The following is a 15,378-nucleotide window of genomic DNA, read 5'->3' as shown; positions in this document are numbered from 1 at the left end:
TGAAACTTATATCCCCTCCCCCCTTATTTTTATTTATTTATTTTTTCCATCATGACACATTTATTGTAACTCCTTGCTGCCCTGGGTACTATGCAAGTAAGCACCTGCATCCTGACTTTCTTACCTCCAGTGCCTCTCACAAGGAGAGGTCCCCAAGCCACTGAAAAGAGTACTGTGTCTCAACTTGTAGGTGTGGGTGTACACCAGCTCATGTGCATGTGTTGGGTAGCATGCTCCAAAGGTGTGCTCTGTTTACACGTGCAAAAGTCAGCTGAACTTGGGAACATGAGCTATTTGTGATTTTGAAACAGTGTTGGGAAGGTTCTTAGTTGAAAATCAACTTGCTTCCTTTCCCCAAGCCAAGGAAAATAGAGTTTATTTATTCTTGATGGCAACTTTAAGAGAAGATATTCTGGGTCACCACTTGAACTCTGGAGGAAGGGCTATTTCACACCTGCCTGAGAAGAACTGCTGCAGGTTGGTCTCCACAGGCACTGCCACCAAGCCTTTGGGCTAAAGCAAGGCTGATGGGCCTTGAAGGATCCTCTCAACTCACCAATTTCCTTCTTGGCTTTTGCACATGCCCTAGCACATACTTCTGTCTAATGCAATTACTGGTCACACTTATTTTTGAATCAATCTGGATCCCTATGCTTGCATCCTTCATTCAGTTTCTCTAATCATCCTGCTAAGCATGTACGCATTTGTGTTTGTACTGCACAGCTTACACCAGAAATAGTACCTGCAGCCAGTGATGGGGGAGATTCTCTGATCATGTCCAAGTAAGAAAAGTCTCCGCACAAGCACTGCCTCAGAGACTCAGAGCCCTAAGGAATGCTGCTGTTGTCATTGGGCAGCCAGACGCAAGGTGCACAAGAGCTGCACTAGGTCAGGGTCCTTGAGTCAAAAACAGGTGCAGGCTGGGAGAGTACTGTGGGAAGTATCAGAGGTGCTTCTGCTCTTAACTCTGCCCCAGACCCTCACAGTCATTGCTGGAGAATGGCTAAGTGTCCCAAACTAATCTGTCATCTGGCACTGTACAGCCACTCTTGTTTAACGTGTTTTATGTACAGCTACCAGAGCGTAGGCAGGAACAAGAACTGGTTTGCATCATTTTGTGAGTTCTTTTTAGCTTGCAAGGGAGCATCTATCAGGATGTAGCTGGCAAATTAGCATAGAAGACAGTGTGCTTCTTTGGCCAGAATTTCTCCAAACACCGAATCTGTGGTAGATGCTGGCAGTCACCACAGGAATTTGCTGTACTTTCTCCAGTGAGTGTTTCAGCTGCTGCCCTACTGCCTAAGTAGGACAGATGTATTTACTTAATATATTAATTTTTATTAACTTTAAACATATTCATAAAGCTAACAGAGATTGGATGTAAAACAATCTGCAAATTATTTCCAAACTTGAAGCAAATACAGAACTGTACAAGTATTTCAAAAGAATGAGCCCATAGCTGCTGCACAGAATTTGGAAAGGCACTGAGCTGGAGATTTTCTGTGTGATGCCAGGTCTTTTGCATTGCTGGTCCACAGCAAGTCTGATCCACTCGCAGAGTAGGGAAGAGATCTGGTCCTAGAGGTGGCAGACGAAGCTGTGGTTCAACATTTATGCTGTTCAAACATTGAATATTTCACATGTTCAACATCCCTGATGCCAATGTTCCACAGTTCAGTCTACTGCCCCTTTGCTTCTTTGTCACGCAGTGGGCTGCATGGTGGAGGTAAGCCAAGCTCACGGAAGCCGAGGTAGGTCTGAAAGGGAATTAGAACTGGGGAGCAGATGATGATTTAGAAATAAGATTCACTGTTTGTTTTCTGGCTGTCCATCATTTCCAGGTACAGCAACAGGAGCAGGCTGCCCACCTGGGAGACCCTCCTCATCCATCTCAGCAGGGAGTAGTTTATGAACCAACTGCAAGTGTAACTGTGCAGAGCAGTTTAGCGGACATGGAGCAGCCTAGGAGCGGAGCCTGCTGGAGCCAAAGGGAAATAGCAGTTCTGAATTCCTCGCTGGGAGCACTTTCTGCACTAAGCCTGCAGACTTGGTGTCTGAAGGTCTTCCCACAAAGCAAAGTTAGCACTAGGAGCTAGGACAAATGGAAATTGATATGGAGCCGGGGTGAGTGCGTGTCGGTAAGATCTGCTTTCCAGCCCTGCCAATGGCAAAATCGCTGCTGTTCCCTCCTCCCACAATGCCACCAGACAGCTCTGTGAGAGGGGATGGGTACTATGCAGCCCCTCAGCCAGCACCTGGCTACTGGTGGCCTCCTGGAAGAAGGGTTAAAAACAACACAATAAAGAAGAAGAGGTGGGAGCCTGAGATTTCCTGAGCTTCGCGTTTCCTTATTTAGTGGTGGGTCCTAGTGCTTCCAGGCATCAGTCCGGTTCATTGCCCATCAAATCTGGGGTTCATGACGGTGGTGGTGGCACTCTTGAATAGGGGATTATCAGCCTGGAAAGAGAAAGGTGAAAGTCCCATGAGACTGTACCAGACTTTTGGCAGTGTATTACCCACTCTTCCATGACTTTGAAGGGCACAGACAGCATTAGCTGCTCCAAGATTGGGCACTGGGAAGGTCTGGGTCCACCATGCTCTGGGCACTGCCAGCTGCAGTAGCCTCTACAGAAGATGTCTCCTCCACACCCATCCTCCCAGTGTTCCCCCTTGCATGCAGTCATCCTGATGCTCTCTTACTTCGTTCCACTTGGCCTTGGATTTCTCCTTCTCGAACCTGCGGTATTCTCGGCGGTCAAAGATCTCTGTCAAGAGACGCCAGATCAGCAGGAGCAGCAGGCCAATGAGAGCCACGCCGGCAATGGTGCTACCTACGATCAGCGCGACGTTCGGGGGCTCTGGGCACTCTGTGGATCAAAAACAGATCCTGTACATCTGCAGCCCCCAGGAGAGCTGTTGGGGCAGAGGCAGGATGGGTGGGATTACCTTTCTTAGGGTCAACAGTGACGGTGTATATTTCCTCCCCATCATCCTGGGCCATATAGAACGAGATCCAGCAGTTCTCAGAATCCTTCTCCTTGCATTGCCGACTCCCTGCCCGTGGCTCTTCGGCCAGCTGGATGTTGGCACAGGCCACAGAGCAGTTCTTCTTCAGTGGCCCACTCTTGAAGGACTTGCACTCGACACAGGAACTGCAACACAGACAGCTTCAGCTTCTCTCTGCAGTGGCAGCCACCCCTGTGCCCACCCCACCACTCAGCTCTGTCACTCACATGTGCCTGCCACAGGGTGAGGGGCAGCCGGGGCACTCCTCGCAGAAGGGGGGCTGGTAGCCCCCCCGGCACTGGCAGCGGTTGCAGTAGCAGGAGCCACGCAGGCTGCATTCATTCTGCCGGCTATTCCTACAGCCATCAGTTGACTTCTTGCACTGGCAGGCACTGCCCTCGTACTTGGGCGTACACTTGCACTCACCACAGTCACAGTGTCCACGCTCTGTGATGGGAAATGTTTTTGGTCATGGCCCTGTGGAGCACAGGGCTGCCCACAGAGGTGGTTGTGGGGAGGATGGGGTTGAGGGAGGATGAAAAACAGGAGCTGATCACTCTGCCAGCTCTGACCACGTCTTTGCTTGGAAGGAGCCCCGTGTTGGGGCTAGGGCTGCCTTTCCAGGAGGGATTCTGTGAGGGCCACATGGAAATGTGCTCATGCAGCTGGACAGTGAGACAACGCCCCCTTTGCCCACGTCTGGGCACCCGGATGCTCACCCTCACCACCGCACAGCGAACCATTGTGAAACTCGCAGTTCATGTTGTCGCAATCGCAGAAAGTGCCGTAGATATCCTTGTCAGGCACGTCGCTGCTGTGGCAGACACACTGCCCGCACACACAGTCCCCCAGCCCCGAGCAGATGACTGAGCTGTTGTCCTTCCGGCAGCTGCCCTCCAGCTCTTTGCTGGTCTTGCCTTTGGTGTCGCACTCACAGTTCTTCCCCGTGTAGCCCAAATTGCAACTGTCATGAGAGGAGAGGAATGAGTCTGGGTCAGCAGCCACAGAGCACACACAGGGCCGGGCTCAGACCTCAACCAAAGCAGAACAGATCTGGGATAGCATTGTTGGAAACAAATGTGTCACCAGGTGTCTGCACCACTGCATGTTGGAGCTAACTCTGGGAGGCACTTTGGTGGGAAATCTCAGCAGTGCCAGTCTCTATGTTTGTTATATTTACAGCACCAAACGATTGCCTGGAATTTATTGTGATATTTATAATTTCCAAACCCTTGCCAGGAGATCTGGGTGTTTCCTGAGGAAACCCAGGCTTTTCCTCTCCCAATCACTGAGAGGCCTTGAAGTAATAATTATGTACATGAACTGCAGAAGTGAGATTTTTAGAGATTTCTACAGAGAGCTCGGTGTTTGGGCACACAGATGGTTGAATGGGTGGAGAGCTGGCTGAAGAGGAGGATAGGCAGATGGATGGCTGAGTGGATGCACGTGTGCCCTTAGGAAAGCAGCAGAGTCTCTATCAACTGAAGACAGACCTCAGTGTGTTCCCTGCTACCATGAGCTTAAACTGCTGCTCCAAAAAAGAAAGTGGGTGCAAAGGATCAGAGCAAGGCCAAGACTGATGGTTCTGCAGTGGGGTGCTGGGAAGCACCAAGCACAGCATGTAGTGCCCTCAACTTGGCCTTGCAGCTCTCTCATAGAATCTCCTCAACTCTGGCATTATTTGAAATAACATTTGTGGGGAACAGCACTCACCTGCAGATCCCACAGATGACTCCACCATTTCCACTGCAGGCAGTTGGGTCAGGCTGCTCTCCGCAATCACAATCACAGATGCTGTCCAGGTGCACGGTGAGCGTGTCTGTGAAGCCCAGTGGCCGGATGGTGAAGGACTGGCTTTTGATGCACTCATTTGCTGTGACCTTCACTTTGAAGGTGACCTAGAAGGTGCAGAGTGAGAAGAGGGAGGGAAGGGCTAGAGACCATCAGGTAGCTTCAGTAGTAAGAGAGTAATACTGGCCCCAGGCTGAGTGCACACATAATGGATGATCCCCCAGCATTCTGGACATTTTGGGTGTTAAATTCACGTGAACAAAAAGTCTGGAACGAGGTCCTGCCATTAGACAGAAATCGCAGGAGGAGCCTTGCAAGCTGTACGGCATTCCTGGTGTTGGGAAACATACCTCATCATTGATCTTAACATTGTCACATTGCCCTCTTGCTTCATTCTTGGCTCCTGTGTTGTTACTGCAGATGGAGTCATATTTGACATCCAGGATATCTGGCAGGGTGGAGTGGTCCAGGATGATCCGTGAGGAGAGGTTCTGGGAGGAAATGATGGGCAGTTATCCAGAGGAGGGGCTGAAGCATGGGGATGTGGAATTGCTTCCCCTAGTCCAGGGGAGAAGGATAGGGTGAGCCCCAGGACATGGTCTTAGCTGCCTGTGGTGGGGCAGGAAATGCCCAGGTAGTGGCATCAGAGAGGTGGCAACCTCTTGCTGGCTGTGGGCAGAGTCCCATCGTCAAAGTCCCAATCTCACCTGCTCTCAGATGATGATGACACATGATGTGAACTTTTCTCTGCCAAATAGGCAAAATAAGTTCTCACCCAGCACTTACATTGTAGGCCACCTGGATGAGTTCAATGATGTTGCTGGAGTCCTCATTCAGCTCCCCTACTGCTGACTTTGGTATCATTTCACTGAGTTTCTGCCAATGGAGAGCAAAGGAATGAGATGTCCCCACTATGTGATAGCAGTGGCAGGAGGACATGCATCTGTCACCTCAGGAGGCACCTGGACCAGCCAAAGCCTACTCACTTTGTAAACATCCACCATCTTGCTGGTGACAGCAAAAATGGGCTGAATGTTGTTTTCAGCAAGTTTCTGGACCAGCTGGCCGACAGAGGGGTAGTCCTGTGTGAGGAGAGCAGGCTGATAGAATTGCTGTAAGGAAGACCTTGCAGAACACCCCAAACATCTAGTCATTGCCTGATACTGAGGAGTTTTCACTCCTCAGAGGCATCTGAGACAGCAGCACCTCTGCTTGCATCCATCACCCCCCCACACCCTGGACTGGCTCCTGGGACCTCCTGAGGGCTGTAAGCAGTTGCTGTGGAGCTGCCCTTATGGGCTCAGCGTGCAGAGCCACTAAGCAAATCTGGGAACGTGGCCAGAGTACTTACAAACTCATTGCTCTTTTTGTACATGTTGTCCTCCAAGTGACACTGGCCATCATTGGGGGTCAAAATGCCCCCGAGCTTGCCATCACCAGCAAAGTGGAAGCCATCATCGGTTGCGTACACCAGCAATCGAGTCACATTGCGCCAGCCAATCAAGTCCTGTAATGGTATGGACAGCACTGAGACCTGTCCCCAAATAGGGCTGGGGTGATGTGCCTGGGCGTGGTGCAGTCACTGAGGGATGTCACATCAACCACAACAAGGGCCAGAAGGCACGGAGTATTACTGAGGACTCGAGTCAGGAAGCTCAAGGGCAAGATGCTCTCTTGTATCCAGCCAAATCAGGACTTTTATATAGATTACAGGCATGAAGCTACATGATGGGCACCCACAGCCTGCCCCAAGAGGGACAGAACCAGCTCCTGATGGAGGAGCCATGAGCAGAGGCAGCAGCCATCATGCCTGCAGGTGGAGGGAATGGGTAAGACATGGGGCCACCCTGTTGGGTACTCACTCCACACACCGCCGCCTGCATCATTGCATCCAGCCCCCCTTCTGGGGCATCCAGGTTCCCTGAGATGAACTGCTTCCCCACTTCACTCTCAAACTTCTCAGCATTGTCAGTCAGTGAGAGGATGTGCTTGAAGGCGAAGGGAGGCTGGCAATTACTGTCCTTGTTGGGGCAAGGGTTCTGCAGCTTCTCAGGGTGTGTGTTGACAAAAGGCAGTACTGTCTTGTCCACAAAGGAGCCAAAACCTAGGATGCCCAGGACCATGGTGTTAGGATGGAAGAGGCAGGGGTTGGCAGGTATCCTGATGGCACTGGGCATGGACAACCTCCTGGCTCCTGCATGGGGAGCCAAGTCCCTGTCCACCTCCCTTTCTCCAGCACACCACCTCACACCGCCTGCATCCTGCATCTTTTTCTGCCCACGGCCAGTGAACAGCTGGCCCTGTGCTGGAGACAGGCTCACCTATGCGGCGAGAGGGTGTGGTGCTCTCCAGGGCTCTAAGCAGTTCTCCTCCCAGCTTCTTCACATTCTCTAGGTCATCCAGCATGGAATAGGAGAGGTCCATGAGGTAGTAGATATCAATGGGGTACCCCATGGCGCGGCGAAACTTCACGTCAAATTCAGCAGGCTCCCCTGTGGGATAGGGACACCAGGCTCAGCCACTGTGCTGTCGATCATGTCCTGCCTCATTGTCCACCCCACACTGGGATCGTCCCTTGGGAGAAAATGGGGAGGAAACCTGTGACATTCCACCATGCCCCAGCACAGCTACAGGCTCCACTCTCATCCCCCCTGAAGTGTCCCCTGCCCTCACATCTTCACTGGAGCTTTTCCTTCAAGACTTTTCAGCTCCTGTGAGGCCCCTCAGGTCCCCTGCAGGGTGATCTCTTGTGAACAGCCCATTCAGTTTTGAAGAAAGAGTAGAAAGCACATGCAACAAATGTTGGCCAGCTTCAGCTGCTACCCAGCTGAGCCTGAGGATGGGCAGAAGGTTATTAGCAATAATGCAGGAATCATACTTATCCTCAGCTTCAGATGCACCTCCTGGGGAGTCAGCTGTATCTTATTGCTCAGTGCACTGTCCTGTGTCCTCGTGATTTCATTGACCGGAAACTCAATCTCATTCTTTGGGCATCCTCTCTGCTGCAGCTGCTCTATGGTGTCACAGCGGTTGGAGTCTGGCTCACCAGCTTTGGTGAAATTCTGTGTGTTGCGACATCAAATGGAAAAATCAGAGGGGCAGGAGGTAAGTGAACACACAGCCAAATGTTCCAGCTCCCAAACCAGCTCTGCTGGGGCTCTGGCATATCAGTGGAGAAGGGAAGGCTGAAGTTCTCCTGGTCTCACCCAACAGAGAGGACATAAAGCCCTCCCAGGACTGTCTATCCACTGGCAGGATGGCTGTCCCACTGCCCTTTTGCTGGTGAGGCTACAAGGACCTACCAGCTTCTTGCACCAGGCGCAGCCAGGGCCAGACTGGATGCAGTTCTTGCACGTCCCCACCTTGATCTTGGGACACTCTGCAGCAAAGGCTAGAATGTGGAGAAGATGGGTTTGAAATGGGGGAACAAGGCCATCTGCACCAGAGGCAGCTGTGGGGCACTCAGGTTCCCAGCAGCAGGCACCCACCCTTGCACGGCTCTCAGTGCCATATTTAGTGCAATGTTGGGTATTTCCCCACTCCAGCACTGTCTCAGTGACCACATGAGGTGTTGGGGGAAGGCAGGGAGGAAGGGCAGGTGGGGCTCACCTGTTGTCAGCAGCAGCAGCACCCAGGTCATTGCTGGCAGCCAGAGACAGCAGTAACGTGGCATTTTCTGCAAGAGGAAAGGCATCCCTGTGACAGCAGCCTCAGGGAAGGGATCCCCCAAATCCTACAGAATGTGGCTGCAGAGGATGGTGGCACTGAGTGGATGTCTCCTTCCCACAGCAGGGCAGGTCCTGAGACCATGACCCCAACTGACAGCTCACATGCACTTAGAAAAATACATTGGTATCCACTTAAACATAGCTTTTGGATTATGTGTGCAAGTCAGCAGAGCAGCAACTGGCACTGCATCAGTACACCTTCAGTTAAACTGCTGCGTAGCTTGATGTGATATTTATCCAGATTCTTCTCCATCTCTGTTTGTGTATGTCTGTAATGACAGAAAATCTCGAGCACTACATCTAGTTTTTGCTAGATGTGATTTTTTTCAGCTTCTGTGTCAAGATGTGTTTGGATAGAAAGTGGAGTCAAACAGAAGAAGCATTTCTATTATTAACTAGCGTGACACACTAGATACATGGAAAAGAAGTCTGTTAGTACTTTCTATAAATTTAACTGACATATTGACGATGAATTTGTATAAGTTTTCCTGCTAAGGATTTCCAAAAAGCAGTGCAAACCTTAAATACAGTTTTTGGGTAATTGTTGGAAAAAACATGCAAATCTCCTTTCTTAGTAGTCTCTTTCGTACTCTTTCTTAGTACTCTCTTTAGTACTCCAAATGAGCTGAACTAGTCCAGATGGCCAAAATGACAGAAAAATGCTCTCCTCCTTTGCAGAAAGGCACAGTCCTGGAGCAAAACCCAACAGAGTTGTGGCCTTACAACATGGATGTCTTCGGGGATGTGAGAAAAGAGGAAATTTTAACAAATTCTCCTCTTTTAACAAGAGGAAAAAGGAGGGAAATAGTGTGGAGGAACAATGAACATTTCCCTTTTCAGCAATATCAGAGAGAACATCAGAAGGACACGTCATTGGTTTTGAAATGGCTCTTATGCCACCCTGAGCAATCAGACAGCTCCTCCCTGGTTTAGGCAAGTGCTGCAGAGCACTGTCAGTCTCTCTTGAGAACCTGCCAGACTGAGCGGCTCGGGGCGGAAAGGAAGCAGGGCAGCAAGGGAAATGCACCAAACCCAGAACGGTAAATATGGCTACTCAGAGCTGCTCCTGAGGCACAAGGATGTCTGCACAGCTTGTCAGCTGCTGTGAGGCACCAGACAAGTCGAGGGTGACACTGATCAGAAAGATCAGATGCCAAGGGAGATAGATGGTGCCATTTTGTGACAACTGCACAGTGAGGTTTGATGGTTTGATGCCTGGCTGTTCTGTGGACTTGGAGGTGTGACAGGGCAGCAGCAGCAGAGTGCAGGCTCTCTGGGTGTGAAGATCTGCAGCCTTAAGAGGCTCAACCCCGGAGTCGAGCTCCCCCAACAGTGCTCCAGAGGCAGTCACCCCTCGCCTGCACAGACAGGCAGAGGTGACTCTGTACTCACCTGGACATGGTGGCAGAGTCCAGGACTCAGCTATGCTGTGCCATTTTGTGATGGGGCTACAGCTCCATCCTTGCTGTGACCGTGCCCACTGCATCTCTGTGGGCACTCCACAGGTGACTGGGCTCTGGGGGGCAGGTGCAGAAGGAAAACCCTCAGAGTTCACACAAGCTAGCTGTGGCTGGGTTTCATAGCAGGTGCACCTCCTGCCTGCCTCATACTGGGACTCCCGGTGCCAGCCCTCTCCCTGTCATAGAAGAAAAGCCTGTAACTGTGTGTGGACATGTGCCCTTTGCATTCATTTAGGCCAGAAGGGAGATGTACAAGCCACAGGGTTAGCCAACAACTGAGGCCCTGTGAGCTCCTTGTGCTTGGCTTGCTGGAGATAGTAGTTTCATATGTACAGGCTCATTCCATAAAAGGGTGTAAGGATTAAAAATACCTCCCAGACCCCAGAAACACACTCAATATAAGCCCAGCTCTGTTTGATAATGAGTTTTGTACTATAGGGTTCATTTTGTGGTCTGGATTTTGCTGCCTTTACAATGCTAAAAGTTGTTTATTTCTCCACAGCAGGGATGTAAAACACACCCCGATGCTGGAGGAGTGCAGCAGCAGAAAGCTCACCTCTTCTTTTTCTTCTGCTGCAGAAGGAAATTATTCACTCCTATGTGGGTGGATGAGCGCATATATGATGCAGGGTGACTTTCAAAAGGAAACAAAGGGGGCTTCTGCTTTTGTCTGCCTGCTCACAGTACTTGGAGAAAGCAAAAACAGCTTTTATGTCTGACTTCATGCTAGCAGAGCCCAGGCAGGGACCCTGCAGTGTTTTCTCCATCTGCTCTTGCCATACATTTGGCTCAGCATCAGACTTGCACTGCTAGGGGTGCACTGCTCCCAGCTGTGCTCTGCCAGGGACAGGTTAGCTTCTCAGAGGGATGTACAAAGCCCACCCTCCTGTCTGCAAGCTGGGATTTATAAATAGGGCTGAAGGGGAAGTGTCAAAGCTAGCTGCTGTTTCATTGCTATAAATAGGATGAGAGTTCAATAGCAGAGTCTTGCAGTCTGCTGCCCACAACCCTCCTTTGCTGCTTTGCTAATTATCTACATCTTCTTGCAAAGTGGGAGGACATCTTCCTGTGCCCAGTATCCCTGGAGGACTCTTGGCATGTTTGCATCATCTGCCTGTAACAGTGAGGCTGCCATGCACATAGAGTAAATGAGAGGCATAGGGCATAGCAAGACAGGGAGGTGTATATCACTTGGATTATGGCTGTTCCTTCTTTCACTCAGTTTGGTGATATGGGTAATTCCCATCAAGGTAGACAGGCATAGAGAAGGCTAGCCTTTGGCTGAGGCACTGAGGCACTTCCTCCATGCAAAATATGTGTGTGCAATATATATATATACACGTATCTATTTATGTATAGGTATGTATGGATATATATGTACACGCATCAATAACAGTAGCCTTGCAGGGTCTGCCTGCATCATCTCTACCTTTATATATACATCTATCTAACTATCTATAGATAGATACTTATAGAAAGGTAGATATGGGTATACAAAAACAGCCTTGCAGGGTCTGCCCCAGTCACTGATCGCAGCCTCCTGCTGTCACTGGTGCCAACGTCCTATTGCACCTGTTCTAGGCTAAGCAGGAACGTGCCTACCATGCACCATTTAGGGCAGAGGAGCTGTTTCTTGTTTCTCTGGTGCTTTATGTGAAGTCTCCTGGCTAGGAGTGGCAGTGGCATGGTGAAGTGGCATGCCTCCTGCCCGCAATGACCAAACTGCAAAAGTGGGAGGCTTCCAGCTTCTCATGCTTCATGCAAGGGAGTAGGTCCTGCACTGCGGTCACTAGCCCACCGAGTTTGGTTACAATTGAAATAGCCCTGTAATGCATAGGGTCGGCAGTATAAAACCACTGAGTAAAGCAGGATGTGACAATCATGGTAGAGAAATGCAACATTATAGCTTTCCCACGCTTTTCTGCAGAGGAACTAGCACCTGTGTAAGCCACAGGGCTCAATATCTCTGTGAATGTTCATGCATTTGCTTTTCATCCCCCTGTGAGGCTAGGAGCTAGACCTTTAAAAATCATCAAAACCGAAGGTCTGTCTGCTTGAGAATGATTCAAAACCAAACAGCAGCTCTCCGGCTTCTCCATCACGCCTGGGCTATACTTCACAGGACCTACATTTTCCCTTTGCTGTATTAGCAAGAAAGACTTTGCCTGTCTTTGAGGCTTGGTGAAGGACTTGCTTTCTTCAGGGAAAGCTCCCATGCATCCTCTGCTGTATTCTCTGCTTCCACTGTGCATTTTCTGAGGTTGTTTGCAGAGCGTAATGCACACAGAAGGAAATGAAGAAGAGCAAGGTCTCACCACTCTCTCCTAGCTCTTCTTCCAGATTTTCACCATTTCATAGAAGCAAAGGCATCCTCACCTAGCAGGCCCCAATGAGACAGGTTGCTTGCACCTGCTTTGCCATCAACCCCTTATCATAACAAAGCTGGGGTTGTTTCTGGGCACAAGGTGTGACCTGTGCTCAGATAACATCCCCATGCCTGCATGCTGGAGGTGACACAGCATTGGGTGGAAGCTGGTGCAGCCCTCAGCTGCCTCTTGGGAGGATGCAACAGGAGCTCTCTGAGTCCCTGCTGCTTCCCAAGCCCACAGGTGGGTGAGGAAGGAGCTGTTTGGGGTCTGAAACCCTCCACTAATAACTGCCTGCACTTCCGGGCTCAATCCTTCCTCTGAAAGCAGAAAAGCACAGATCAGTCTGCTTTTGGGAAGGCCGCATGGCAGCCTGCAGCATGCTGAAGGACTCACCTTGCATGAAGCTCGATCAAGAGTTACAAAACAAATTCATGGAAACCCCATGGCTATGAAACTTCTTAGTCGCCCATCCACCTCCCTCCAGAAAGGAGGTGCACAAAAGTGAAACACAGTACTCACCTCACACCAAGCCTTCCCTTTGGCTCCTCTGCTGAGACTGCAGTGAGGTTGGAGCACCTAGGCACTGCTAGTTGGGAGAAGCAGCTGAGAATCAGGAGCTAAGCACCGTGCTGGTCCTTCCTCCTTCTGTCTTGTGCTGGCTGGAGCAGAAAGGAGGAAGCCAGAGCAGCAGCTTGTGGGCGGGTGCCTTCCTCCAAACCCAGCCAGCCCCATGCACTAAAGCTAAATCTGAGGCCCTTTCTGCCTGGGGACTTGCCCAAAACACCTCCTCTGCCCGCTTTGACCTTCAACAGCACTGCCAGGCAGGTAAACAAGGCTGGCACTGGGGAATCTGGAAAACTGGTCCCCTGGGGAGATGCTGGTACCCTCAGCTCTGGAGGCAGGGGAGCCAGCTCTCCCCTCTGGCCCCAGCATGGCTCTGGTGTCTTTGCCCCATGGACAGGCTGTTGGAATGGACAGGTCCTCTCCACTCATCAGAGGATGCCAGTTCTGCTCTTGCCATGACACATCTTGGGGACGTGGTTTTTTGAGCCTTCAGATTCTGCCATGCAGGCTGTGGTTTCTCCTCCCAGCACACCTCAAGTAGAGAGGAACTGGCTCCAGGCAACTCTCTCTTAAACATTTTAAGGCACTAAACTAAAAAACACACGGTAACTTAGATTTTTTTGAAAGATAATTAACGTGGGACTCGTTATTCGCTTTGCAGGTTTTAGAGGCCCTGCCAGTCACCAGCGAGCCTTCACCTGCTGCCCCAAGCACTCCAGTGCTGGCAGCTTGTCAGTCCACACAATTTACCGCATGCACAGCCAATGCATGGTCACTCCTTGCTGATGCGGAAAAGGGGCCCAAGGAGCATCAAGTCAGGGCTGAAGAAGACAGCTCCAGCAGTGTGGGCTTCAGCTGCTGGAAGATTTCACCTCTTATACTTCCCAATTTGGGCACAACTTCCGCTTTTTAAAGGATGTCTTCTTATTTCTACATCTGATTTCTCCTAGCTGCTGTGGTTTAACTCTGCTGTGGGTGGGAGTCCTGTAGGGGCCTGTACATGTGTGATCACAGCCCACCACCACAGAGTCACAGTGCTCACCAGTCTGTTTCAAGGTTTTAACCACTCCCTGTGACTCTAACAGCTATCATTATTCTGACTACTTCCATTTTTAATTATGTTTCCACCAGCAGGGATTGCTCGTTTTCCCTTTCCTGGCTATGGTTTTTGCAGGATGTCTCTGTGGCAGCCGGGGCCAGGCTCCACCATGAGCTAGTGGCAGGTGATGCCTCTGGCCCATTCCTTCCACACAATGTTGGTGGTCAGAGAGGTTGTTTCAGTGCTGTGCTCCCCAACAGCACACCCCAGACCACAGCAAGGCAACCAAACTCTTCCTAGTGTCATTTTCTACACCTGACAAATGTTATATCTTCCCTAGCATCCTCATGACCTGGCCTCAAGACCTGGCCTGCTGCCACGGTGGGAGGTCAGACCCACCACTACTGGTCTCTCTGGATTGGTTTTCTCCAGGTCCTGGTCTCCTCCTCATTTTCCTGCACAGCAAAATCTTGCAAATGTTGCTTTGGGAAGCACACGTGAGCAGCGATGACCACTATCATGCTAAGCTTGGCAAGTGCTCATTCCCCTGTCTGCATGCCAGAGCTGAGCAGGGATCTGGCAGAAGGAAATGGGTGTCACTCCCTTGGTGGTGGGAAGTTTCTGTTTTAGAAAGCCACTGCTGGTGAGCACTGCATGTATCATGATGTTTTCTGTGATTTTGAAGAAAGAGTACCATAAACGGGAAAATGAAGCCCAGCTGCCTGCAGAAGCAGCACAGGGAGATGCTGTGCCACTCACACTGGGGTGCCAGGCCCAAGGGAGCAGAGCAGCGCCTGTGTGTCATTGTTTCATGACTTTTGTTATCGGTATTCCACATCATAACTTCATGTAGAGCACTGGGAGTTAAAGAGTTAATGCTCCACTCCGTGACTGCCGATTTTCTGGGTACCTGGTTCTCAGAAGAAAAGAAGAACTACATACCCCAGAGGACTTTTCATTTCCGTTTTCCATTCAGAGGGAAAGATAAAACTGTTTGCAAATCATGAGATGTCCCCTTTTCCTTTCTGCTCATCTCAGCAGTGCATGCTCCCTAGCTGTCTCACTTTCAGCATTAGAGTAAGGCCTTCGTTTTTGGACACACTCTCTCTCATTATATTTGATTTATAAGCTTCAATTCCAATTAGATTGTATTACACTGTGTTATCCTGCATACTGATATCTTATTACTAAATAAGATATCTTTTAATTAACTTTCCTCCTCAGATCGTTGTTGCTGTCTTGTTTTAGGCACATCTCCCTACTCTTTCCTCTTTTCCTCCTTCTCCCTTTCCTAGGGCATGGGTCCATGGGTCCCCCCACCCCATTAGTCATGGAACCGGACTGAAGTGGCCCATAAACCGTTGACACTGGGAGCATGTGGGGCAGGAGCAGCCTTTTCACACAGCAGACTGCATCTGTCA

The 15,378-nt window shown here is 50.3% G+C and overlaps 1 protein-coding gene across 4 annotated transcripts; it reads right to left on the bottom strand.

The window, feature by feature from the left end:
* ITGB2 (integrin subunit beta 2) lies at nt 1,318-13,031 on the bottom strand. 4 transcript variants are annotated; one of them, XM_021398748.1, is made up of 17 exons: nt 12,874-13,031; nt 8,407-8,473; nt 8,100-8,188; nt 7,676-7,859; nt 7,119-7,289; nt 6,660-6,901; nt 6,149-6,304; nt 5,784-5,879; nt 5,584-5,673; nt 5,148-5,288; nt 4,720-4,904; nt 3,726-3,970; nt 3,234-3,453; nt 2,947-3,152; nt 2,836-2,867; nt 2,701-2,765; nt 1,318-2,457 (listed from the first exon to the last, which is right to left on the bottom strand). In XM_021398748.1, exons 2-17 carry the CDS (start codon nt 8,468-8,470, stop codon nt 2,415-2,417), a joined length of 2,229 nt encoding a protein of 742 aa, XP_021254423.1. In that variant the 5' UTR covers nt 8,471-8,473; nt 12,874-13,031; the 3' UTR covers nt 1,318-2,414. The 4 variants fall into 4 exon arrangements, with proteins under 4 accessions (XP_021254423.1, XP_021254422.1, XP_021254426.1 ...); XM_021398747.1 differs by having other exon boundaries at nt 2,701-2,867; XM_021398751.1 differs by lacking the exon at nt 8,100-8,188 and having other exon boundaries at nt 2,701-2,867; nt 7,119-7,371; nt 12,874-13,025.

This window comes from Numida meleagris, chromosome 5 (genome assembly GCF_002078875.1).
Source record: "Numida meleagris isolate 19003 breed g44 Domestic line chromosome 5, NumMel1.0, whole genome shotgun sequence".
Lineage (NCBI taxonomy): Eukaryota > Metazoa > Chordata > Aves > Galliformes > Numididae > Numida > Numida meleagris.
The sequence above is the reverse complement of the archived record's forward strand: the minus strand, read 5'-3'. Positions and strand labels throughout refer to the sequence as shown.